This window comes from Thermobia domestica, chromosome 13 (genome assembly GCF_964235325.1).
Source record: "Thermobia domestica chromosome 13, izTheDome1.hap1.1, whole genome shotgun sequence".
Taxonomy (NCBI): domain Eukaryota; kingdom Metazoa; phylum Arthropoda; class Insecta; order Zygentoma; family Lepismatidae; genus Thermobia; species Thermobia domestica.
Window position 1 is genome coordinate 94,265,330 of NC_137466.1, and position 27,802 is coordinate 94,293,131.

At 34.1% G+C, this 27,802-nt stretch overlaps 1 protein-coding gene across 1 annotated transcript; it reads right to left on the reverse strand.

Moving 5' to 3' along the window:
- On the reverse strand, nucleotides 1–27,802 carry LOC145668349 (uncharacterized). Its single transcript, XM_081736110.1, has 4 exons — nucleotides 27,512–27,802; nucleotides 7,393–7,578; nucleotides 4,608–4,772; nucleotides 1–3,083 (listed from the first exon to the last, which is right to left on the reverse strand). The coding sequence occupies exons 1-4, from the start codon at nucleotides 27,693–27,695 to the stop codon at nucleotides 3,001–3,003; spliced, it is 618 nt and encodes a 205-aa protein (XP_081592236.1). The 5' UTR covers nucleotides 27,696–27,802; the 3' UTR covers nucleotides 1–3,000.

Below are 27,802 nucleotides of genomic sequence, written 5' to 3' on the forward strand. Positions count from 1 at the left end.
AAATACAAATATGAAAATACAAGAAAACAAATTGTTGATGAGATAACACACAATCTATCTACATAATATGGTATAGTTATTATATTACCGTATTACACATATTGATATGTAAAGAATTCTGCATTTACTCTATGTACATAATTTAAAAATATATCTATTGTAACCTCTAAACCCTCTTGAATTCTGCTGAAAGGATACATAGAAGTTTATAATAAATGTGTTATATAGCTGGTGCATTCTATCTCATTTCTATTTGTTAAAATATAATAATACTGTATTCTAATAGATGTCTTTTTAAAATATTTACATCTATTCTTCAGCTTCTTTTCGTAGCTATCTGATATTTATCTGACATCAGGTATTTTAAAATGAAAATCCTTCCAATTTAAGCAAACTTTTATTTCTTGGAGTTCAAACTTGAATGAAATAGTATAAAAACCTTTGGCATTCTTTTATGAGAACTATGGAACGTATAATGCTACATTTAAGAGACTATTGAATGTTTATTTTATCAATCCAAGAGGAAGCAAATATACTCTACTTATCGGTGTCAAAAACCTCAAATATTTAACTGAAACAAAGGTCTGCAATTGAATTTTGTTCTATGCCAAACTACCATACACAGGATTCTTACAACTTACCTTCGTAAAACCCTCCAGCTTCTTGAGTTACCCGAAGGATTCTGAACTCGAATCCAATATACTTTGCACCTTTTTATTGTTCAAGCCCCAGTTTCGTGAACCTTATTCATGTGTATGATCTGCATCGGTATATTTTTCAGTGGTGTGTATCTTTTACTGTAAAACTCATAACACTTTCGTCGGTTTTGTGATAGAAGAATTATGGTTTTAAAACATGCTTCGGTTCATAAGTAAACATGACAGTAGACACACTACAACAATTTGCTGTATTTATTATAAATCAGTATTACATAGCTTGCATTTATTTTAGACAAATGTTTACATAGAGGATATTAATTTCTGTACTGTAACTTGCTAAGATTTCACGAGAAAATGGTGGCCAAAAACGTTGATTGTAACCCCACAGAGTAGTACTTCATTGTTACTGATATTCTTTCAAAGTACTATAAAAGGATTAATTAGCCTTGATTTTCCTACCTATATTTACAACAACGAGCTTTACATAAAGAAGACTTTTATGCACTATATAGAAGAACGTTCTGTTACTTTCACGGTATAGTTTATTACTCAAAGTGAATTGTGACCAGCCAAGTTGGGTTTAACGTTCCGTTCAGCAGCGAGGCAATATAAGACGTGAACCTACTGATTAAAGTGGAATCCGAACTACATTAGCTCCCGCTGGGAATCGAACCCAGATCTTCCACGCCAAAGGCGCGTACGCTAACCGCTTAGCCAAGAAGGAGCTCTAAAAGTGAATTGTGATAATAAAATGCCAGGAGTTCTTTTTGAACAAAATTTAAATTTCACCTTACAACAAGAGGAAATTAAATAATTTTGTCACATAGTTGGCAAGTGTTAGGGGAACTTTTGAAAGTAAATAGAAAGATTATAACAGTGTGTTACCTTAATGAAAAGTTGAGGTATATGTTCCAATTTGATATATTAATTTTCTCCTTGGCTATGGTTTAAAAGGAAAAATGAAATTGCATATTTTGTCTTCTTCAGTATGTGTATAAACTCTTTACGTTAGTTTACTTTTAATTATGAAAGTATCAATCTAAACAGAAATTATTGCAACCATTGTTGGGTGATATGTTTCACTTTTGTGTATGTATCATCATCATTGCGGAACTTTCTGCGTAAATGTCTACCAGTAATAACACTTATGAGGCTTCCCTCAAAACTGATAATTAAAAAGTATAAATTCTATCCGCTTATTACGTTCATCGTAATTTTAATCATTACGACGAACTAAACTTATTTATTTATTACTTATTTATTTATTTGTTTGTTTGTTTTTCGAGAAAATCGTTGCAGAAAAGTTCACAAATTGTCACTTCCTTGACAACTGACAATGTTCTATGGCGCACAATTAGTTTCAACATCGTTAAGACTGCTAGATTAATCAACAAACTTTAAAAATCTCTAAGTAGTACAAAGTATGTGTCATCTTTGGAATGTTTATAGCGCAAGTTGCTTCAAAGTAGGTAAGAACTCGTAAATGGCACATCATAACCATTAAAAAACAATGCCCGAAGTAGAGCTCAAAGCGGCCAAAAGAAACTTTTCTCAATTGTATTGAATCAATTCTGCTTGCGATTTCGTGGTTTGTGTTGATGCGTCTTTATGAAGACTGTTATTGGAATAATTATTACTGATGGATTCGATACACCTGACAAATGTGAGTGTTCGGAATTTTATGTAATTTCAGAGAGGATCAGTAATTGCTTGTAATTACTACTTTAATATTATTGTTTTTAATGCATGAATATTAGATGTGTGCTTTTAGGTGGCATGTTGTTATTGGCTGCAGTAACTTATTTAACAACACTTCAGAATATAACCTAGTATATTATGTTTAAGTACATTGTAAAATATCTTACTTCTTTTTATATGTATTTAAGACTTCATGAATACAAAATCGTGTAAGAGACTTCGGTACATTTTAATTATCGATGCTTTCCAATACATTTTTAACCTTCCCTGAATTTGTTATTCACTCACATAGGCTGTTTGTAATAATTATTAGTACCCATAGACTGTCGTACAGAAAGATCCATATATCAATAAAGATTGGAAATCACTTCGCAATTTAATACTCACTCATTCATATATATGTAAAGTGACATGATATTAACACCTAATATTCTAATATGTTGAAAATTTAATGGTTAAGATTTAGCTAATAATTCAATTACTTTAAATACACACACAGGGAATGCTTTGGTACTTTCTTTGAAAGTATATATAAATTTGGAATGTTTTAATCAATTTCAGTAAACGAAAGAGATTCCAAATAAGCAGGAAAAAAGTTTATGATTTAATTTTATGCTATTTCATTACCCGTTGCTAATTCTTCTTAACATGTAGAAACAATAAGTCTGCTTGTAGCAATTAAGAATATAATTGATACAACAGATGCGTAGAAAGTTGAAGCGCCGCCTGAAAATAGAAGCAGAAAATGTTGTTTAAATATTTTGAAACGAGCAGAGTCTGTAATCATTACATGAAAACCAAGAAATTGATATTTTAAATATTTAAGACAAAACAATTTGAGTAGTCAATAGAAATAGTACCCGTGTTTTGGGTGAAGGAAAGGTTGTACGATGTGGAGCTTTTAATGAACAGAAACAATATGTCGGTTAGCTTATTTATGATAAAGTATCTCGCTTTTCTAGCGATTAGTGAGCGCGCCTTTGATGCATCAAGTCCCAGGTTCGACTTTCAGTAAATACTATAGAATATACTATAGTGGCACAGATGTGACTTTAGACTATACATCTTGTCTCAAATAGTCTCATATTTTTCTGTACTGGAGGAAACAACTTACATGACTAGCCGGATCCGTTTTTGAGAAAATTATTCCTACATATTCCCCAAGAACAACCAGCCCTTCTAGATTTTTCAATAGAAGTGACTTATGCCACATTCTAGAGTTGTCAATTAAACATTTGTTTATGGAGCTTTAACAAAATCACATGAGACGTTTTTGAAAATATCGTCCAGAAATACTTATCCCAATAATCAAATACCACTTGAGGATTTTTTTGGGGGGGGGGGAATCATGTTACTGAAATGCTGATTTATGAAATATAAACAAAATCGTTGGAGCCGTTTTTGAGAAAATAGCTAGCTATCATTATTTTTTGGATGTAGGAAAAAGATTTTTGAGAGAGAGAGAGAGAAAATTGTAATGAGCTTAAGATTAAAATTTGTCCGAATACTTTGAACGTATGGCCCCTAGGCATATGTACACTCATGTCCAAAATGATTGTCGCATATCTATAACTGTCTTCTTGTAAGAATATAATTTGATAATGATTTTGCAGGGCACTTTTAATACTGATACTATGTGTATAATCGGGAAATGTATATTTGTGGTAAATTTCATAGGAAGAGAATTATAAATACGAAAATTAGAATGAGTAAAACAAAATGTTGCTAAATGGACAAGAAAGCTTTATTTTTGTTTTGTTGTCCTTATTTACTGCTTTTTTGACATGAAATTTGCCACATGCATGTCTTTGCCGATTATATACATAATAACATTATAAGAAATACCGACCGAATTCGTTATGAAATTATATTCCTACAACAACATATTTATAGACATGCGACAATAATTTTGGACATGAGTGTACATACATCGGGAAGAATATACAGATGAACTTCAAAAATATTTTTTCGGTGTGTAGGGACAATGAAACGTGTAAAAGTGTTGAAATCTCGAATTCGAATTTTTTATTATCGCGGATTTTCTTCTGTCTTATCGTCATCGACAACAGATAAGTCAAAAATATTGAACAACGTAATGGTTATTTTTTTTCTGCCATTTTTCTTTTTCTTTCGACGATGACCATAGCAGCTAAACTTTTCATAACGTCAATTGAAAAAAAAAAAAAACTTTTTCTGAAGACCGTACTTGAATGTGTATATTCTAATATATGAGAAAAAAGAGCTACTTACTGCTACACACTCTGTTCTTTTCAACATATCCTTGCTTGCACGCACATACTCTAGTTTGGGACGACTGGGAAGATGGATAATAAGACGAATTTGCTGTACGCATTCCATAGTAACAACCTGCGTTTTCAGGACATTGTTGATCACTCGAACATTGTTGGTTTAGTGCTGAAATTAACAAAAAAATATATATTCTTTATTTACAATTCAAGTAATTAATATCTGACATGTAAAAGGCATGTGCGCATACGCGGTCTGTTTCCTGCTTCCGAATGTTACTTTAATATTTAGAAAATACAATCAAGAAAATATCTTCTCTATATTGATATGTATTAAGTTTAAGTTCGTTAATAATCAGTCACTATTCATTCCAATATAATGAACAATCAACCGTTAAGTTAGAAAATTAATTTAAACACAACTTCTGCATGTCTCTTATTAAACACTACTGCTCTATTTTATTATGTTCATTTTATTTACGAATTAAAAACAAAAGCACTCTCTAGGCAATTTGCAATAAAATACTGTAAGACAACAATGCATGGAATTTATTTTTTATAGGATGATTCAAAATAAACTTCAACATCTTAAACTACGTTCTTCTACTCTTTTGCTTTAATTGTATCCACCACCATCAGTTTTTTTTCTTTTTCTTTTTTTTTTTTTTTTTTTGTTGTTGTTGCACGAATAACCTCTTTCTCGTCAATCCCTCGTCACTTGCTCACGAGGGATAATAAAAGTTGAATCAAAGATTGTTAAGTGGAGAAATTCCTATAGTGGAGAAACTACTATGAAAGTAGACTTAGTGGTTTGTCAAGTGACAGCAACCACTTATCAATAATACGAAAAGACAGGCGCGATTAATGTTCTTTTCCATGTTAAGAAATAACTCCATGGAATTTCCTACCATATGCCCAATGTTACTGGATAGTTACAGGCTCATGCAACTATAAACGTAAGTCATTCTCTTTCATTTTTAAATATATATCTTTTAAGATATATATTCTCTCTTGTATTGAAGAGAAAAATCATATTTTTAGTCAAACACTTCAAGAACATTTTTTTCCCATTAGAAAAATAGATGATTGTTCAATCATGCAACCTATAACAGCAGACGAGCCTGATTAATAATATACGTGGATGATTCATTTTAACCTATAACTCCTTATATTAATCTATGTACAGGTTAACACGATTTACAAGATATTATTATTATTATTATTATTATTATTATTATTATTATTATTATTATTATTATTATTATTATTATACTGTATTTACTAATAATAAAATAATCTACAATGTGAAGCAAAAAGCATGATACCATTTTATTAAAGAGAAAATTAATCTGGTGGATATCACATAAATGTTGAATGTACACTCAGTACGGATCTTCTGAGTGAAGCTACAGACCGATATACGCTGTATTTTATTTTATTATTTTAAAGTTTATAATGCTTTTTAAATTAACTTGGCAGCTCGTGGGGGAAAGTCTTATTGGTGAAAAATTAAAATTAATCGCTACTATTTAAGAGAAGAAAGCTTACACAGTCTACTAATTTTTCTATAGAGCTTTGTGTCGTTGTAAAGAGGATTTTTCTTCAGCTTTTATCTAACAATTTTAAATTTTTATCAATATGAGTTCCTTCAAGAGCCACTATTTGCCATGAATACGGAACACTAAATCCTACTAACAGGGACGTTTGGCTATCCTAGTTGCCAACATAAAGAGATCATCTTGAATCTTTATTTTATATATTTATTTTTCTTTAATTTTTATTTTTAAGACACTCGTGTGATTACAATAGTAGCCTATTTATTTGAAAGAAAAATACCTTAATAATGGAATGGTACTTTGCACTTTTTATGTAACTTCATATAACTAACTAACTAACTCTATGGCCTATGGAATCCGGAGGTTCAATGCCACGTTCACAAAATCTCTCCACTGACTTCTATCCTTAGCTAACTGCATCCAGTTTCTACTTTGGATTCCAATCTCTGCGAGATCCATCTTAATATTGTCCTCCCATCTGCGCCTAGGTCTTCCTAATGGTCGTTTTCCGATTGGTCTTCCAGTCAAGACTTTGAAAGCGTTTCTACTTTCTTCCATTCTAGCTACATGACCCGCCCACCTAAGCCTCCTAGACTTGACGACTCTAACAATGTTGGGTAAACCATATAAATTACGTAGTTCCTCGTTATGAACTTTCCGCCATTCCCCATTCCCGTTTCTCTTGGGTCCGAATATTCGTCTCAGGATCTTGTTCTCAAATTGTAACTTCATATATTTATTCTTTAATAAAAAGCCTCCTAGACTTGACGACTCTAACAATGTTGGGTAAACCGTATAAATTATGTAGTTCCTCGTTATAAAGTTTCCGCCATTCCCCATTCCCGTTTCTCTTGGGTCCGAATATTTGTCTCAGGATCTTGTTCTCAAATTGTAACTTTATATATTTATTCTTAAAGAAAAAAAAAAAGAGTTTTACAAAAAAAGACAATAAATTTTAAATAAAGATTCTTTTAAAAAAGATATTCTATCATTTACAATACATCAGACTACAAAGTCATCAGGCTAATGGCTAATCAGCTATTCAGACTACAAAGTTTACTATTTCAATAATATTTTGAAGAAAAAATATAGAAATAAAAAGTTGCAAATCTTCAACATTTTTCAAGAGCAAGATTAGTAAAAAGAAAAGTAAAATTAACTTTTACCAATACATTAAACTGTTTCCTTTTCTTTCCTTTTTGTTAAATAATAATAATAAAAATATTAACTCACCTAGCTGGGAACTACTTCCACTCCCGCCGTGGCTGGTTCCAGGAACATAGTGTGAACCACACACATTGTTAACAGGAAGGAGATTATTGTCGCATGTACACTTTCCATATTTACAGCTAACAGCTCCGTAGATTTTGGATTTACACTCGTAATCACTGGAACATGTATCTGTACTATTCTGCTGCCCTACGAAAAAACAATTAAGGAAACAGCGTCAGGCTAAGTCCAGACAATGCTATATATTTTTCCATTAAAAAAAGAAAGAAGAAGAAGCTTTTGTACTTCCATGTTGGATCAAGAGATCCAATATATTTCAGGCAAAAATTTTCTTGTAGGCCTTATATCTGAAGAACAACTACATATAATGTAGCCAAAACTATCACTTAACTCAGTATGATGTGCTTATTCCGTAAAAAGTACGAAAACCCAATTTAGGGGCCATTCAAAAATGTTGTGGCCCCTGATCCAAAAACTAATTATTGGTCAAAATCACATTTTTTTAATTTATTTATTATTATTATTATTATTATTATTATTATTATTTTTTTATAATTCCTAAAATTCTTATTTTACTTCATACTTGTTGTAGATATGTTTTTACATAATTTTGTCAATTCAATACATGAAAGATCTCTTTTCATACAGGTATGTTCGTGAACATTTGCTTATTTAGAGTTGAGGAAAACTCAAAAGTGTTCGTAAATTTCACTAAAATTTGGTAAGTAAATCATAAACACAAACACGCTGCGATTTGCAAGCATATCCTAACAAGTTTGTGTTCGTTAGAAGTATTTGTGTCATTGTTAGAAGTATGAGTTTCAGAGCACTAGAAGACACAAATTATTCCAAGACTTTTCCATTGCCAATTTCATAAAAATAGAAGGTAGGTGCAGGTGACAACTACATTACATAGTGCTATGTAAATAGGGAATGATTAAACTAATTTCAATAGCATACGTATATAATATCTTCACACGAAAATATGCTTTTTTAAGTTTTTAAATAAATAAGAATATCTATATTGCCCTAAATTACTTTGCTTCCAATACTTACGTTTTCCTTTCCCATTATTGCCAGCTACAAAGAAAGACATACGTTTTAACTTTACTTACACACAGAGAAATATACATTAATGTTGAGAATACATTGCTGCTGCCCATTCGCTGCCAAGCGAGTAATGTGCATACTTTCTGCGCACGTGGAGCAGAGTTCGATCCCGATGACGTTATTTGCCTCAGGTACAATCCTTGCAATTTCGGATCCCACTTTAAAGAGTAGGGTCCGTCTCGTATAACCTCGGAGGTGAAAGAGGGATACATACTCCAACCAGTCTCATATTTATCTCTCTGTATCTCATATTTATAATAAAAAGTAAGAATATTTTGAGATGCTTAATTGACTCACCATACGGTTAATGGTATTAGACACCACTGTTAATAGAGTTAGACAGTTTTATATACTCAGTTCAATTTTCCAGTTTACATAGCATTGTCAAGTTCTACAGGAGACCCCTCCTCTTCTCCCGGATCGCTTGGTTTATCTGTCTAGTTTATTGATTGAGTTATTACCATGTTATTACTTACGTTTAGACTTCCCACTATTGCCAGCTATAGAAGAAAATACATTTTTAAACATAACTGCACTCTCAATAAATATTAATATTTACAATATACGGAAATATTTCTACGAGGGCATCATTTTTTTCAACCTCCCTTAAGCTATGTAACGAAATTACAAATTAATGTTTAAAAAGAAAGTTTGTAAATGCAATTGTGAATGAGAAGCTATATTGTAACTTCCTTTCGAAATAGTTTTGGAAAACATCGTAACTGGTAGCACCTCCCTCTGCGTTTTGGCTATAATTTTGAGAGAGTAAGCCGATAAATGGCTTTAGTTGTTACGTCAACTGACATGAGTTGCGTGCCTTACGTAAATTTTGTGCTTGGATGGTGAAAATGCAAATTGCAAATTCTAATTGTAAAGGTACGACTGGGAATTAAAACCGGTTTATATTTATGAATATTTAATCTGGATTCAGGCAACATTGATAAAATCTGGCTGCGTACCTTTAATTTAAATCTGGATTCTGGCAACATTGATAACATTTGGCTATCTACCTTTAATGTGTATTTTGGATCTGGCAACAGTGACGTAACAGAGACATAACGCTTCTTCCAAGCTCAACTCTTTTATTCCACTGTGCTCTGCTCATTGTTTTTAGTACTTACTTTTTGTGTTAACTCGTTTGGTAGTATGTATTCCTGTTTCCATATCATATTTCTCTTATCCCATTCTATCCTTGTTATCTTACCACTGAAAATGGAACTAGTTTGTTGTTCCAACACGTCTGAAGAATATTTAGTTTCTCATTGGAGGATATATTGGTAAGAAACCATTTTTTTAATTTTTGATTTATTTATTTATTTATTTATTGTTAATTTCAATCATCCTCTCATGCGCCTACATAATGTTAATAAGACAAAGCTGTTCATTGAACGTCGCACACTCTTCTTCCCCTCCCCCTTCTCTTCAACCATCATGGAGTAGAGAGTGCGAAAACACATCAAGTGCAATCGAAGCGTCCGCCAAGTGCAAATTACGTGATGTAATTCGAACTCTCCGGGCGGATGTTGAATTCTCTGAAATTCCAAGATCATGCAGTTTGGAAATCATAATCTACGCCTTTCACGAGCCAGCTGATTCACTTGTTCAGTAAGATCGTCTGCCGTCACAGATTTCTACTCTTGGGCATTCTTATGGTGTACGTCGGTAAATCCTTTAAACTTTTGCATCGCTCATGCACACAGCAGGCACGTAGCCAAGGGAAGGGGGGTCCGGGGGATCCGGACCCCCCACTTCGAGACTAGAAATGAAAAAAATTAAGGAAGGATAAAACAAAATGAAATGAGAAAAAGAAGGATCAGCGCTAAAAATAAAAGCTACAGCAAGCTTTTGGTTACTCTTTCTTTTGAGGAGATTTGTATTACTTGCAATACTTGGTGGCGAGGTGAGCGAGATATCCTGCAAGAGTCAGTGAATTTGAAATTTCTAGAAATGTTACGGAATTTTCAGAATTTCTGCTACTAATCAGGGAGATTTCAAGCTTTCGAAAACATAGTGCTGTTGTGCAACAGCGTGGACATTTTTTATCATAATTTTTTGTCATCGCATCCTTGCAGTTTCAAACATGTTATTTCAAAAACAATTTTATAGTGCTCCTTTAACCTGTCATTTGGAACAGACAGTAGTTGACGGAATAATAAAAACAAAAATTTATGTGGAAAAAAAGTTGATTCAACAGAGAAAAGAACGCAGATATTGTAAAATATTTTACAAGACCTTATTGAGTATGTACTTTTTATAATAGTTGAGGTCATAATGAAAGGAAAATTGTTATATTTGAATAAAGAGAGGAAGGACGTAAATATTGTAAAATCTTTTTCAATGCGTTTTTTTATTATTTTACTCGAGATTTCTTCATAGTTTGTTATTAAAATACTTACCAAAATATCCTCATTTTATTGTCCTAACTAACCAATATTTGTTAATAATAGTTTAGATTGATCGAGCTTTTGGGTCTTCAGGATTTCATGTCTCGCTCCCCCTCCCCCCGTTACGAAATCCTGGCTAAACGAACCAATATATGTTACAGTAAAATAGTTTAGAATGATCTAGTCCCTGGTGTGATGACCACAGTATTTCATGTCATGCCCCCCCCCCCCTTCTTCACGAAATCCTGGCTACGTGCCTGTACACAGTCATCACTTAGAGAAAGTTTCCGCCGTAATGGTTACTGATTCGACGATGCACTACAGCTGGAGAAATGGAATTATACACTATTGTCCAAAAAGATAACATAATTACGAAAAATAGGAAAACGTGGGAACACACAATGGAAACAACGGCATACAGCCGTCCTAGAACAGTGCGATCAGAACGGACCTTGCGACACAGAAGAAAGCGTACTGAAGGTCATACAAGGGCTGCTGGAGGGAGGGAAGAGAAATGCTCGAAGAAGAGCTGATAACAGCACACCACACCACAGTCGATTGCTGAGTCGTGTGCAAAGCAGACGTGTTGGCAATAGTATTCAGGGGTGCCCACAAGGGGGGGAGTATGACGCAAAGTGCATCATTGAAATATTTGGGGGGGTAAAAATCTGTATAAATATGTTTGAGGGAGTGTAAAAATTAATCGAAAAGAAGATTTTTTCATGGAAGAACACCTACGGGTAGACAATTGGGGGGTGCGTCATGGACATAAGGGGGGGGGCACCACTGTAGTATTAGTGCGTCGTGAAGGCTTCAACATGCCACGAGGACCCACATTAGACCCTGTCTTGCGGGGCAGGATAATCGGACGGCTGGAAGCTGGGCAAACACAAACGGAGGTGTCCAGAACACTGAGTATACCACAAAGTGTGATTTCACGGCTATGACACAGGTTTCAAACCACCGGTAACATTGCGCATGCACCAATTCTGGGTCGTCCAAGAGTCACAACCCCTCGACAGGACCGGTATCTGTCGGTAAAAGCACGTCGGAATCGGTCGATGTCAGCACAGCAACTGTCATCAGAGCTTGCAGCTGCTATAGGAGCATGTGTTTCAAGACAAACGGTGTACCGGCGACTGCATGAGGTTGGTCTTTACCCAAGGCGCCCGCTTGAGGTGGAGCCAAGAACACAGGCACTGGACCATGGAACAGTGGGGTCACGTTCTGTTCTCGGAAGAGTCGCGATTCAGCTTGCAGTCAGATTCTCGATGGACACTCATATGGAGAGAACAAGGGACGCCCTCCAACCCGCAGAACATTATTGAAAGGTACCACTTTGGTGGTGGGGGTGTGATGGTTTGGGCGGGCATCATGCTGAATGGCCGTACTAACGTACAAGTCTTTCAGAGCTTGACTTTGACTGGCCAGAAGTACCGTGATGAGGTGCTGGGACCGTATGTGAGACTGTTTCGGGGTGAAGTTGGACTATCATTCATATTCATGGATGACAACGCACGTTATCATCGGGCAGGTGTGGTGGATGGTTTTTTGGAGATATTCGACGCATGTGGTGGCCTGCACGGTCCTCAGACATGAATCCAATAGAATATGTCTGGGATGCATTGCGAACGCGAATTGCAGCCCGACAGCCACCACCAAGAACGATTCCGGACCCGTGTACTGCCCTTCGGGCGGAGTGGCCAAGGATACTGATGGACCTCATCAACGAAGTGATCGGAAGCATGGAACGACGTTGTGCAGCCTGTGTAGCCGCGCGGGGTGAACACACGCCTTACTGATCCTCTTGATCCACCACAAACTCATTTGTCTTCTCACCACACACATTGGGCCATTTTCAACTATGCTGAGTTTTGTCAAATAAAGGTGTGGGACTGTGTGTTTTCTTCTTCCCTTGCACACTTTTTTTTTTACACAGGTGTCAACGTTTTGAATGCCTAGGATCAGTCAGGTATGTTTGGTCAATGTGGACTAGGATTATGCTATCTTTTTGGCTGTGGACTAGGATTATGCTATCTTTTTGGACACCAGTGTATTATGCAGTACATACTTGAGAGGCGCTTCGATTGCACTCGATATGTTTTCACGCTTAACTACACCATAATGATTGAAGATAGAGTTTGTCTATCGATGTGGGGGACGTCCAATGAATAGCTGTGTCTTACTCCCATTTCGTCATCCCAGGTGGTCTTCTCTGGTGGTTTAGCGGAAGTTGAAAAAAGAATAGCCCTGGCATTCAATCAACTTCTATGCTTTGAAAGGAAATGAAAATTAAAATTTATGACTCGTATGCATGTTGTTTTCAGTGTTAAAAGAATGAACTTCTCGTTTATTAGGTAATATCATTTGTACAACTACTATTCAAGTTTCTAATCTAAGTGCAACGCTGAATGTTAGAAGATTTCAATGAATTTAGAACTACACATGCAGACTTGTCGGGTGTGGAGGATTCTGTGCTGCTACAGTAAAATTCAGAACTATGACGGTAGTAATTATGTCGATTTAGTCTAAATAGAAAAGTTTTGGAAGAAGTTAATAATCTTCCAGCAGATAAGGTGGTGGAAATCATACGAAAGATAAGTCAAATTTGGCAACAGTTTCAGAGATTGTTAGATTAATTTCAACGGATGGAGTATTGCGATGTAGAAAACAACAGCGAAGTACTTGGTCTATTTTACCCCAGGTTCGACATACAAAATGTACTTCTTCGTGGCTAAAATGGCTAGCGCATGTGCTTTGTGTTTAGTGTTTCAGACTTCGATCCCGATGTACTACTTTGGACAAAAGCTAATGTAGTGGTTTGAATACCACCTTAAGTAATAGACCTCGTTTCATATATAGACTTGGTACTGGAAAGGGGCGTTAAAAACCCCAGCAACAACGACAAAAAGAAGGTAAAGAATGTGTGCATAAGAAAAGATTTCAAGTCAAAATATTTTTCTATTCAAATCTTCAACACGGGGATGTCTTGGTGGAGATTATTTAAGAGTACAACAAGAAGGCAATAAGTGGGGAAAAGGTTAAATAAGAGTAAAGATTGCGAATGAAAACATGTTAATGGAGGATAACTATATATTTTAAACGCTAAATAATTTAGATTAATTGGGATATGCGAAATCAGATAAGACAGTAAGGGTAGGTTCGAAGTGATAACTATAGATTTTCTATTTGGATAATAACAAAAAGTGGGCGTAATTATACGTGAGTCATACTGGACACTTGAGTGAACTAAAGAGAATTTAATTAAATAAATTTGTGGATGATAACGGTGACACTAAAGGGAAAGAAAAATAACCTATGTTGATGAAGAAATGTGATATTGGGCAAGTAGGAAGAGAAAACTATCTGAAAATAAAATATAGTTAGGCTGAAGAGAAAAGGAGAGCATGCATAATTGTAATGAGTGATATTGAAATCACTCATTTTAATATTGTTGTTTGTGAAAGAAAGGGAGGGACGTAATATAATAGCTACTCGTAAATATCATTTAGAGGAAAGATTCGAGAACAAAGGGATTGGTTAACTCTTTCCGACAGAACTTGCTGAAAATAAGGAACACATAACTCAAATGAGAAGATATATATCTAGGTATATATTTAGAAATCTCCATTCGATGAACAGGTATATTCTATCAAATAAACAATAACACATGTTAGATTTCGCAATAGTTTAAAGCAATAATGGCTAATTTATAATGTGTTGCTGGTCAGGAGAAAATAAGAACCATATTTTGGGACTATTTTAAAACTTTCTTGCCTATCTTCCCTGAGACAACTATGTACTGAATGTGGGCAATACATTTTCTCAATCTGTTCTCTTGTGCGTATTCTGCTTCTTGTTTCATGTGTCTAGGCCAGTGGTACATGAAAGTAACTCAATGAAATTGTATTTTTCTAGAAAAAAAAAAAAACAACATTATCAACGACCTTTCCTTGCAGAATGATTTTGGTAACTAGTAAGTGAAAGTAAATATCTTCCCAGTTAAAAGTTAACTCTCAATTAACTTTTGGGCGAGCGAAGTTGCACCAGCCCTCACGTAGCGGCACTTTGACCACTCTTGTGCTTTTATTAATGATTGCAACTCAATTTCACGATAGCGTACGCGCAGTTCTGCGTGGGAGACCCCAGTTCGATTCCCAGTGGGAGCTCATGCGGCTTGGATTCCACGTTAAGCTGTAGATCCATATAGTCTTGCCGCTGAACGGAATGCTAAACTCAAAATCTAATCTGATCTAATGAAAATAATGGGTTCAGCGCTATCTGCTGTGTTAATGCTTAACTAGAGAAACTAGAAAAACTTATAGTATCGCCAATTATTCCTGTGCGTTCGGGTCGGGCGCGTATTTTTTGAAGGCGAGCACCCAAAGGTTAAGATGTATTATAATAGCCAGCTATGCTTTTCCTGTTATGCATGGAGTTTATTTATTTATTTATTGGAGAAAAGGAACATTCACATTTTCGAATATTCTCTGGAGCCGCCATCTCTTCAGATAGCAATCATCTGCCGGTTGACGCAAGTACAAAATTGAAAAGACCAAGATATAAGAACGTGGATATCGTAAAATTTAAAAGTGGGGAAATTAAAAAATTAGATTCTTTAAAAATTTCGAAGAAAGTATTTAATTAATTCAAAACAAATTGAAACAGAAACTAGCGGGAGAAGAAACAGTGGAATATGAAGAGAACAGGACTAAGAATCTACGGATTTTAGAAGTGTTGATTGAAATGGAAGAAAGAAAGTTGTAGAAACACAGCTGCATGACAAATGATCGAAATCGAAGCTATGAACCGGTAATAAATTAAGAAGTTAAAAGTAATCTCTTAATTTACAAGTTGTAAAAAGTTTGAAAAAGTTATATAATACTAAATTGAAGTTATGCAAGTGCACTGTCGGTTATTTCTGATTTCTTTCTCTCGTTTTTTCTTTTTTCTATTTCTTGTGCTCTTTTGAATTACATTGGCGAATTAGTACACGTATTAAAGTATTTATTTATCACTTTCCTCTTGATGAAAACGTAATATTCGACATGTCATTAATTCTAGATATTAGGTGTATTTGTTTTAGACAAATATACAGCAACATGTGATGCCACTTATGTATGATACAATTTTGGGCACACAAAAAGTAAATTTAAAAAAAAGCGCGTTAATTTTGATGAAAGACGGACAATGAAAAGCGATAACTTCTTAAAGAGGAATGGTTCCTAAGACAGTCTATGCATGCTAACATACAGCTAGTAATTTGCTTTCAATTCAAATATGATGTATATAAAGATAAACAGTGATTATGAAGGGAACTGATAAAGGCAGCAATCTGATTACTGGAGTCCAGGTGTTAAGCAAAATGCCTATTCTTTAATATTAAGGATATGATCAAATAACGTTTTAAAGTTTATATGGTGGGTTATAGTTTCAATTTAAGCCAGTTTTATTTTGCCTATTTCGTCCCTTTCTGCCTAAATAATTGCTTTAGTGCCTAGTATTGCCTGTTCTATGCATTTTCTTCAAAATAAGACTTTATTGGGGAAAATATATAATTTAATATTTCACGAAAGAATTCTGCCTCTTCCGAGAAATATAAATGATGGTTGTAGTGATACGATGTCGTAAAACTTTGGACTGCTCTGTGTACTGAAAAGTGTATAAAATTAGAACTCTTATGTGTAGTGATGTAGAGAATGTATTTACCAAATATACATGGAATAAATGTCAAGCTTAACAAACAGGCATGTTTCTATATTCTTTGACATTATCTATGACTTGAATTTATTTTTTAATTCTATTGAGTATTTATCTTCAGTATTCCGAGTGACATTTTAGGGGGTTTTAGCGCTTTTTTGAAATTTTGTTTTATTCTTCGTCTTTTTATTACCCCAGTAGTTTAGGTATGTACACTCATGTCCATAATTATTGTCGCATGTCTATAAATATGTTGTTGTAGAAATATAATTTGATAACGAATTCGCCCGGTATTTCTTATAATGTTGGTATGTGTATAATCGGCAAAGACATGTATGTGGCAAATTTCATGTCAAAAGAGCAATAAATACACCGTAAGAACAATAAAATGAAAATAAAACTTTCTTGTCCATTTAGCAACGTTTTGTTTTACTCATTCTAATTTTTGTATTTATAATTCTTTTCCTATCAAATTTACCACAAATATACATTTCCCGATTATACACATAGTATGAGTATTAAAAGCACCCTGCAAAATCATTATCAAATTATATTCTTACACGAAGACAGTTAGTTATATATATGCGACAATCATTTTGGTCATGAGTACCTAAACTAAAGGTAGGACATTGACTTCCTATAAAATAGGTGGCCTATGAAACATGCCTGAACAAATATTTTTCTTCAAACCGATCTACGGGTTAATTACGGTATTAACACTACACCCGTTGAGGAGTTTCACAATCTAGTTTCGAAGACTATCATTAGCTGCTAATAAAATTTACATTAGATCGCTAGGAAAATATTTTTTTTTTTTTTTCAATAAACGAAGAAGCCCAAGTTATGCGTGAAAATACCCACAATATATATAAAGGATTATTCAAAAAGAATAGTGATTAAACGACATACATTCATACAAAAGCAAAATTGGTGTAAATGATAGTGCAGGTGGAAAGGTAATAAAAAGGCATTGATGCTTAGTGGTAAAAATGGTCGGATCCAGAATTTTCTGACGGGGGTGGAGCAATAACTATTATTACATTTGAATTTGGATATTTTTAAATGCATTTAGGCGTCTCCTTCAATCTTCAAAAAATCGACTTAAACTATTGCTTTGGCAAAACTCCACTTTCTTTTAAACCTCAAACGGAAACATGACGGCAGGAAGTTTCGGAAAGTGTTGCTATTTTCTCTGCTAGCTTCTCATTTTAGACAATGTATACTTGCAACGAACGGAGAAGGGTGGAAGTCAGTGACGACGCCAGCTTTAAGTTCTTAGGAAGGCAAAGGAGGGGGCAGATACATTTTCGGGGGGACGGCTATTTGCCATACCAAAAATAACATATTTATTACGTTTGACTTATTTTACACTACATTGTATATTTCGTTGCTGTTTTTATATTAGACCTATATGATTATAAATTAAACTTATTTCAAGTAAAATGTGTAACCAACAAATAAGTAACGTCTGCACATGAAATATTTTTCAATGAAGCTTTTGAAGCCTAAACATAAACTGAAATACTTTCGCGTATGCTACAAGTAATACATTCCTCTACTACTATATGCTACTTATATATATATATATATATATATATATATATATATATATATATATATATATAGAGAGAGAGAGAGAGAGAGAGAGAATTTACAAGGAGCTGCTGGAAATGTCGTAGTCCAATCCAGACGGAGTGTAGGTACTAAGTAGAAAAATAAAACCGTAGTTTAGAAAAAACATATCTCTGTACAAATACAAATTTTCATATTAATAATGAAATTCTTATTGTTTCTCAGGCCTCTGAAGTGATTGTGTGCTCAAACAGCGAATTTCACGAACGTCCAGATCCTAACTGTTATAACATTTTTGTTCCACCAAGGAAAGTCACCGAAGTAAATTAATTAGGAAATCAGTGAAACACCATGGGACTCTCCTCCGTTATATACAGTGGTGAAGAAGTAAATGGCTTAGTATAAACGTGGCGATTTCTTAACAAATTATGCTTTACATCCAGGATGATTAAAAGCAATAACTCTTCCCAAAATCATGGATGCAATTTGTGACATTATTCTTGAAAATTTCAGCATTTCAGCCAGTGGTGGATATAGCCCGGGGCCAGAGGGCCTAGTCCACCTCAGTTTTTGAGTGACAAAAATAATTTAAGCTATTATTTATATAGTTTTTAAAGTGTATAGTAAACTCACGATATACTTATTATAGTCAGAAGTCTAGCTGCACCCCGCTTTCTCAGTTTTAGGCATTTCTTTGGAACTCGTCGCTAGCATAATTCAGAATGGCTTGGGTATGCGCAAGTTCTTGGCATAATGGGTTCTCAAAAAATCTGTCAGGAGAATGAAACAGTGGCGGCATTAAGAGAAGTCTTCTGCCAATTTGACTGTAGTGCTGATCAATTTCGCTCACGAATAGTAACCATAGATGAAATATGGTTGTACCACTATGATAATGAAACGAAACAACAGTCAATGGAGTAGTAGCACTCATTTCTCCCTCGCCTCAAGAAGTTCAAGACACAGAAGTAGGTTGAGAAACTGTTTGCAACATTCTTCTGGGATAAGTATCGAGTCCTACTCGTAGACTACCTCCGCAACGGTCAGATACTTAATCAGAATCTCTACATTACTTACAAAACTGAAAGAAAAATTCGAAGTTCAACGCCGCGGAAAATGAAAAGAAAGGAATTATGTTCCTTCAGGAGAATACCCTGTCCATCAAGCCCCTGCGAACACAATTGACATTGCATAATCTAGGATTTAAATTTCTAGATCATCATTCTTATTCCGCAGATTTAGCTCCGTCTAACTATTACGTGTACTTATTTCCCCAAACTTAAATAACACTTGAAAGGACACCATTTTAGATCTGATGGGGGTAGTGCTACGAACAGTGGTGCGAGGAAATCTTCAGATTTTTTAACTTCTCTGCAAAAAATGGAGCACTGTACAAGGTAGTATATTGACTGTCGGGGGAAGTGTAGAAGAAGTAAAACTTCACCATTCCACGTGCACTCCTTCTGAGTTGGGCTACGAATTTTTCAGCAGTTCCTAGTAGACGTCACGTCACGTCAGTACTGGTAGACGTCACGGCATGGTAGACGTCATGTCAGTACTTTGAAACAAAATAAGTAAGCGAGCACTAGTATATACCAGTTACTAACGAAAGATAGCACTCTGACAATACGTTTTATTGGGAATCAATTTAATTCCATAAATTTATTATTATCATTTGCAGGAAGGGAAAACACAACTCTTTTTATCCCCTTCAAAAAATTAAGCCCTGGTAGTTGCAAACTAAGCTGTTATAAGCACATCCTCTGAATATTGAAAGCCTAGAATAATGTTTCAGAAAAAAAGAAGTATAGAACCTTTAAATAAAACAAAATATGAAACTGAAAACTTCAAATTTGGATAAATACAAACAAGTTACGTAACTGGTTTTACCTTTCTTTTGTTTCCAATCGAAGTTGAAGTTGATCCAATGAGAAGAAAACAAGTCGATCAAATCTACTATAGTTCGCAAGGCACGATAATTAAAAATCATAAGAAAGAAGTATAACTAAAATTTACTTCAAAATGCGCTAAATTAGAAAACAGAAATATGCTTGCATATCCAGACGCTCAAAGAAGAAAGCTTTGATGACTAATCTGCCACATAATAAATGCATAGAAAGTAGACTACAATTTGACAGTGAGATTGGTTATGATACTGATATAAAATACTACATAAGATTGTAGGAGTCTGGGGAGGGGGTAGTCTGAGTGGCAGTCAGGGGAGCAGAAGTAGAAACTAGGGGCGCTCGCCCCCTTGCCCCCCTCTGGCGTCGTCACTGGTGCAAGTGAACCGGTGCACCCCACTAAAACCAGCCCTGATAGTTCCCTGTGGCTAAGCGGTTAGCGCATGTGCCTTTGGCGTGTGAGAGCCGGGTTCGATTCCTGGCGGGAACTCATGTGGTTTGGATCCCACTTTAAACTGTAGGTCCACGTCTCATATAACGTCGCTGCTGAAACATACGCTGAACTAAAATTAACTCAACAACGCACTCCCTTGGGGGTTCGAGTCCCTCTGAAGAGCATGTACTGAGAAAAATCCGTTCTCTGGACAGCGGTATACTGTACAAATATACAGAATCCTCTTGTTTACTACAGAAATCAGTATGAAGCATACGTTATCCATATACTACATACGCACTGCCCTTAGGTGTTACATCTTGCCGTTGCAGGATGTCTGATATCTAACAGTTTTCCGTATATCACATGCATATAATTATGTTACATTCCTCAGCTATATGTTATATACGTCCATTTTATGTGAAATTCTGACCGCCTATATTGTTTCATACGGAAAGTACGTATAGATGGAACACTTATACGGAAAGTATGATAAAACATGCGTTTTCAATTAGACGTCTGTTGTACGTTAAGTCCAAAAACTACAGGAATTACGCATGTAACCTACCTTTTTAAGTATGCCACCTACAATTTTTTTCTCAGAGTGGTCGGAATTTTAACTGTCTTGGAATGTCTGGGTTCGTGTCCCTGAATTAAAATTCTGCGTGATGAAACTCGGGTGCTGAGAAAACTGAGGAATGACCGGTTGATTTTTTTTTAAAAAAGTAATTCAGCTCTCTTGGAAGCAAGGCAGTGAATTACGAGCGGCCCATAGGCAAGGGCGGATCGCTGATGGTCTGAGCATCCGCCGAATGCACCGAATTCGAATCCCGGTCGTGGTTCGCAGCTCACGTTAATAGCAAGTTCCCGTCCATCATAACCTGTACTCGGTGTTGAATAAAGACGCAGAACACAAAAACTCCTATATAGCCTACGTTCTTTAAGTGTTCTGCACTTATTTTGGTTATCTTCCAAAATGAATTTCTAACTAGTTCATTAGATAGATGTTAAAAGCAATGGAGTAAACACCTGAAGGGAAAATTCTGAATATCTTAACTAAAAGGAAAAAAATAGAATGATAAAGGACTAGTTTGAGTTAGTTTTGTTTTCTGGTTTATGTGTCTATAGGCTAAAAGTGATACTGATTCAATGTTTTGGAATAAACTAGGAATTCCAAAATGCTTCTACTTTATAATCTAGGAATATTATAATGATCGTGTACACTGGTACTGTAGAAATCCACATGTTCATTTAAATAATTTTCTATCTTAAACGTTTAAGACAACGAAACATACTTAGTTATTCAGTTGCGTATCACATTTGTAGGATTGAAGTAAAACATTTTTACCCTGAAAAGACAGAAGTTATAGGAAACGAGAGACTCGACAGCATTCAGTCTTTTATTTGGTTTTTCTAGGAGTTTGCGCCTTCTCTACAGCCAATGATGCATAGGGATTAGCAGACTTGTAGGGCCATTACATGGGCAGAGTTTATTTATTGACCACAATACTTCTACTGTTACCGGAAGACATCATTAACAAGTGGCAGTTCTTTGTGACTTCTGAATTTTATAATTATTACAAGAAATACTATAACTCTGGAAACATTAATTGAAATATATTTAAAATTAAATTTTAAGATTTAATGATAATTTAAGGTTATAATATATGGTATTGCTGTTTTATTGGTGAAATAAGGAAAGGCTTAATGGGATATATTTTAGAAGGCTTTCTTTGAGAAAAAAATGTAGGGGAAGGGAATCAAAATGTGAGGGGGCTGCACTGGGACAGTATTTGCTAAAGGATGTGCCCTACACAAAACTAACATTGCGAAGGTAGTTGACTAACTCCGGGGGGGATTCTCCCTCCCTGGAAATATGTTTACAACAAACACTGGGGTTTAGTATCAGTTTAACTTTAGTAGGTAGTGTGTTACTGAGGTTGACAACGAATGATACAACTACTTTTAATCCCAGGTCATGTGAATTCGTGATGGAGAACATCATCTCTATGTTTTTTGAGGGGGTATTTCCATTTCCTTCAACATTCTCATTGCACCAGTTTTTAAAAATCATTAAATATCATTAAGCACGTCTTCTTTAGCCTACAGGGTATGATTGTGAGTATTATTATTTTGTTAATCTTCAAGTCCATTTGTATGTTCTTTTCTTTGTAAATTTAAATTTGATTATAAATTAATATAAAGTTTATAGTATATATTTTTCATAAACACATAAAAAATAATATTTACTAAGAGAATAAATATATTATTTAGCAATTAACGATATCCTTTTTTTCAACCCCATAAGAATTTGTTTTTCTAGATTTTTTTTCGAGACAAACATATGAGGGTTTACTTTTTAGCTCCATAAAAATTCTTCTAGATTTTTTCGAAACCAACACATGAAAGTTCATCTTTAACCATCCCATTTTGTTCAGCATTATGTGATACATCATCTCATATAGATCATCTTTCAGATAATCATGCTAATTTAACAGAAACATACAATAACATTCAATTTCTTCTTCCTAGTAGTAGATGCGCAATCTTAGGGCACAATAAATAGACTATAGGAATAGAAATAGCATAATGAAATCTCCAGAAATATAAATAAAATTGAGCATATTTGTTTTGGATTATGTTACAAGAATTTTCTGAAATCACTTTTATATTAAATGTGTACTAACACTTGTAGTTATGATATTGTTCGCTTGTTTGTGTTGTACTAGAGAAGAAACACCTCCTCCAGCTCTCTTCTAGGCGGCAATGTACCAAGAACTGACGAAACGTTGCCATGTTGGACCGCAATGGATATACGTTCGATTAAGAAAGATGCTGAACGAACATCTCCAGAAACAATAGATATGCGTCTGCCTACCTCTCTGATAAAATCAAGGCTTCTAGAACCCCATACCCCACTGATCTCGATGGCTATTGGAGTAAAAATAAATTAATCCTTGATTTATTTTAATTTTATCCACTACATTTATTCCTTGTAGTTAAGCAACCACGCACGACATACCAAAAAATCCTTCACTATTCTGATTCTGTTCAAGACATTGATGTTTTATCAACGAATTTATGTTACTAGTTGTGACGTTGTTTCACACGTCATGAACCGGATCGGGGATCCAGTTTTCCTAGCGGAATAACCGGAAATATCTTACTTCCTGTGAGAAAACCCCTTGCGCCGCCACTAGAAGATCTAAACTGTGCATGTTTCGATAGAACAGATTACAACTCTAAGACGATAACATGCCGTAGTAGCTCAATGGCTAGTAGTATTGGAGATATTCACAGCAGCCTCTAACTCTGAAATTAAGCAATTTCGAAGAAATGTTTACTGGATTTTTCTTGGTTCTAGATTCACCATCCAAGCGTTGTAACATGTATTTTGCAACACCCTCTAAAACAAATATATTCTTTGGTCATAAAAGTAGTCATATACTGAGCACATATCCTATATCTATAGAATCTTCGAATAATAAATCTGGGCTTATAAGTTAGGGTGGGTCGAAGAAAGCGAATTTTCGAATATCAAATTCTAATAGTGCAGAAAAGTTTCATGTTAGTAAACTAAAAAAGGGGAAAAATATTGAAAAAATGTTATATTTTATCTTCAGTTCGCGCAGAGGGCCCAAAATTTAATATATATATATATATATATATATATATATATATATATATATATATATATATATATATATATATATATATATATATATACCGGTATATATTACCTACCATATTAATTATTGCTTTAATATGCGAATTTCAAAGATTAAGTTTTCCGAAGTCTAATAGCATGAAATAATTTTATTTTAGATGTTTTATAATGGTGAAATTATTTTTGAAATTACAGCTCGTGTATATGGCTTAAAGTTAGTGAATTTCGGTGAAAATTTGATTTTTTAATAGTTTTACAAACAGACCCATTTTTATATTAAAATAGTCAATATACAAGACCATTTTTAACTCGCTTTTTCTAGAGCGATTTTATGTATTCAAATTTGAGATGAAAGCATTAGCTTGCAAATCTTCGTCCATGTTGCAAAATTATTATACTTAAAATGACCCAGATCTCACTACTTGGAATTGACTGCAATTCGAGCTCCATCTATGCCCTATTCAACTATTCAAGTATTTTCAGGACATGTCATGTTGTTTCAGTATTAGTAGTCAAGGGTGCCATCTTGAAATCGGATTTCCGATCTAATTCAGACATCAAAGATTGCAATGTTGCTCTAATATAGCTACCTCTGTCACCTTTTCCGGCGGACTCACAAGTTTAACATATCTTTGCTAAGATAGAGTAATTTTTTGCTATTAGAAGTCGGAAAACTTAATCCTTAAAATTTAAACGTTAAGACAAAATGTCTACCTGTTTTTTGGTATTTTTTTTTCAAACTTTAGACCCTTTGCGCGAACAGAAGATAAAATATAGATCTCTTTCAATATTTTTCCCTTTATTAGCATGCGACTTTTCCTCACTATTAGAATTCAAAATTCGAAAGTTTACTTTCTTCTACCCACCGTAAAATATATTCTATCCCTTATATTCTTAGCTTAATAAAATAAACATACATATCGTATATCAATTATCTTTTGGACAATTTATGCAATATACTTTGAAATTCTAGTTTTACCTGTATCATAGATGAAACATTATTATTGCCTTCCTACTTTACATATTGATAGTTAGAAAATGGGCTCTATGGTTTACGGTGTGGCTCGCCGGATCGTTTTGATAGATATTTTCGTGTTCCATGTGTACGCAATAAAACGTTTAAACAGTGTTTTGCAATAGGTGCCTTAAGAAAATGGCTAAATGATGCAATAAAATACACTTTGATACTTCAAATATTAACAATACGCTTTACTTGCATCATTGATGGATTAGTAAAAATAGTCAATCATATTTATTATGTTTTTATTCATAATTTTTGAGGACTTTTAATTAGAAAAGACATTGAACTACCTCTAAGCATAGATTTGCTAGAAATTGTCAACGTTTAAATGTCTACATTAATAGCTACATTACAAAAATAGCTACATTAAATGATTCACTTATATTTTCTCAAAAATAGTCACTACTAAAAAATATGCCAATATACAATATAGCTATGTATAAACGTATCATCTAAAATTTCTTACACTGAAAGATATATGTTTATGGGACCTTATCTGGACGACTTTCAGTTATAGTCTCTTCATTCGATTTCATTTATCACTGAAGTCCATCTAATATTTTTATATATGCATCTGCTACAATGAGTGTTTCGAAGATTAAATAGTGGCATAACTTCTGTTGAATCTTTGCATGTCATACCCGATTTTATAAGAATAGTCGCGATTTCGGAGAAAATGTCTCGCGTCCCCATGTTGTAGCTCTGCCGCGATTTTAAAATATATATTAATGTTGAATTAAAAGTTCCAAAATTCTAATATATGCATTGTTTCAAGCGAATGATGGAAAAAATGTTTATATCACAAGACTTTTGCATATATTAGAATTATGTTTGATTTTGTTTCTTAATGTGTTTTAGGAATTGACGCTGACTATATTATCAGAGCTTATACTTTTATCAGTGTATAATACTATAATTATAAATTGAATTGTAAGACTATTCAGCTATTGTGCTATAGTTTTGCTTTTAGCTGTTCTCAGCATGTTAATAATAATAATAATAATAATAATAATAATAATAATAATAATAATAATAATAATAATATCACACCAAATAACATTAAATCCCCGAACTAAAAATTGAGGGGGTGAGCGCAACAATGGTCTAACCCACATTTTTAAAAATGGAGAAATATCAAGTTAAACTTAAACACATGTGGTTTTTCGTACAATATATATATATATATATATATATATATATATATATATATATATATATATATATATATATATATATGTGTGTGTGTGTGTGTGTGTACAATGTATGACACATTCATTCATTTGTGGTTGCTTTTGGTATATTGTACAAAAAGCACGTGTGTTTAACTCGATTTTTCTCCATTTTTAAAAAATGTAGGTTAAGTACCACTGTTGCCCTCACCCCCTCAATTGTAAATGTATCATGTAACACAATTTACTGCTTTTTCTTATCTTATAGAGTGCAAGTATCTACAAAGGTAATTTTATTTGACACATGTATTAAAGCATTCACTCAATATACTAGCCTAGTGGTTCCCAGACTTTTTTTGACTAGTGACAGACTTTACTGAAAGCCACAATCAGGCGACAGACTTGTTCATTATTTTATTAATAATAATAATATGAATTATTATAATGTAAGACTATAAGTTTCTATAAATTAGTGTTTGTATATAGTACTGAGGATTGTTGCGGTCAGTGCAGGCGTTGGCTGGTATAGTCTATCTCAAAATCGACTTTATCAAGTATTTCATTTTTAAAATCTAAAATTTTGCGACACACCCTATGGGACTGTATAACGTACCGGTTGGAGACCACTGTACTAGCCTGCTTATTTCAACATATCGTTTCTTGGTTTTGAATAGGATTACCAGACGTTCTTTTTTACCCGGACATAACGTCCTCTTTCTTGGACCTTAAAAGTGATTCAGGCGTACTTTTAGGAAAATGGGAAAATGTTTTATTTTCTTTTCTGTTCTTTTTGGAGGGGGGGGGGTAACAATCAATTGCTTCAAGATGTAAATAATTATTGATTTTAACATTGCTGCAGTATTCAATTTCGGAGAAAATACATTGAATCAAGGAAAGAAACTCCATATTTTTGTAATGGGATTTATGAGTTTATTGTATAGGCTACATTATATTTTCTCATCGTACCTTTAACAGTAGATTTGTTGAAAAATATAAATATGAAAATCTAATATATAGTTTATCGCATGGTAACCTAGTTTTAAGTCAAATTCAAATAGTAGTAGCAATAATAATAATATTCAGTAAATGACGCACATCAATCTTCATGTATTTTGATTACAAGTGCATTAAAATTAAATAGTATGCTAAAAGAGAAGGAACTTACATGCTGTGTTGTTGTACGCTGTATTGTTATGATATGCCGTATTATTGTACGCTGTATTGTTGTAAGTACCGTTGAAAGTGTTATTCCCATTACCATTGGTATTATTGTAATTCCAACCATAATCTTGCGATAACACCGTAAAGAATAATAAACTTGAAATACAACTCACTAACAACGTCTTCATCGTCGCTATGTCGTCTTTACACTTACGTCGTTAAGTAGTAGTAATAGCACTAAAATGTGCTTCCGTTCTACAGAAAGACTAGATAGGAACGAAGGCGAAAAGAAGTT

Bases quoted from the DNA above. Each gene is read 5' to 3' on its own strand.
- LOC145668349 (XM_081736110.1), bottom strand. From the start codon at position 27,695: ATGAAGACGTTGTTAGTGAGTTGTATTTCAAGTTTATTATTCTTTACG. The intron at 7,579-27,511 runs GTAAGTTCCTTC...GTTTTTTCGTAG, and splicing joins AGCGTACAACAACACAGCAT to GGCAGCAGAATAGTACAGAT. The intron at 4,773-7,392 runs GTGAGTTAATAT...TGTTAATTTCAG, and splicing joins TGGAAGTAGTTCCCAGCTAG to CACTAAACCAACAATGTTCG.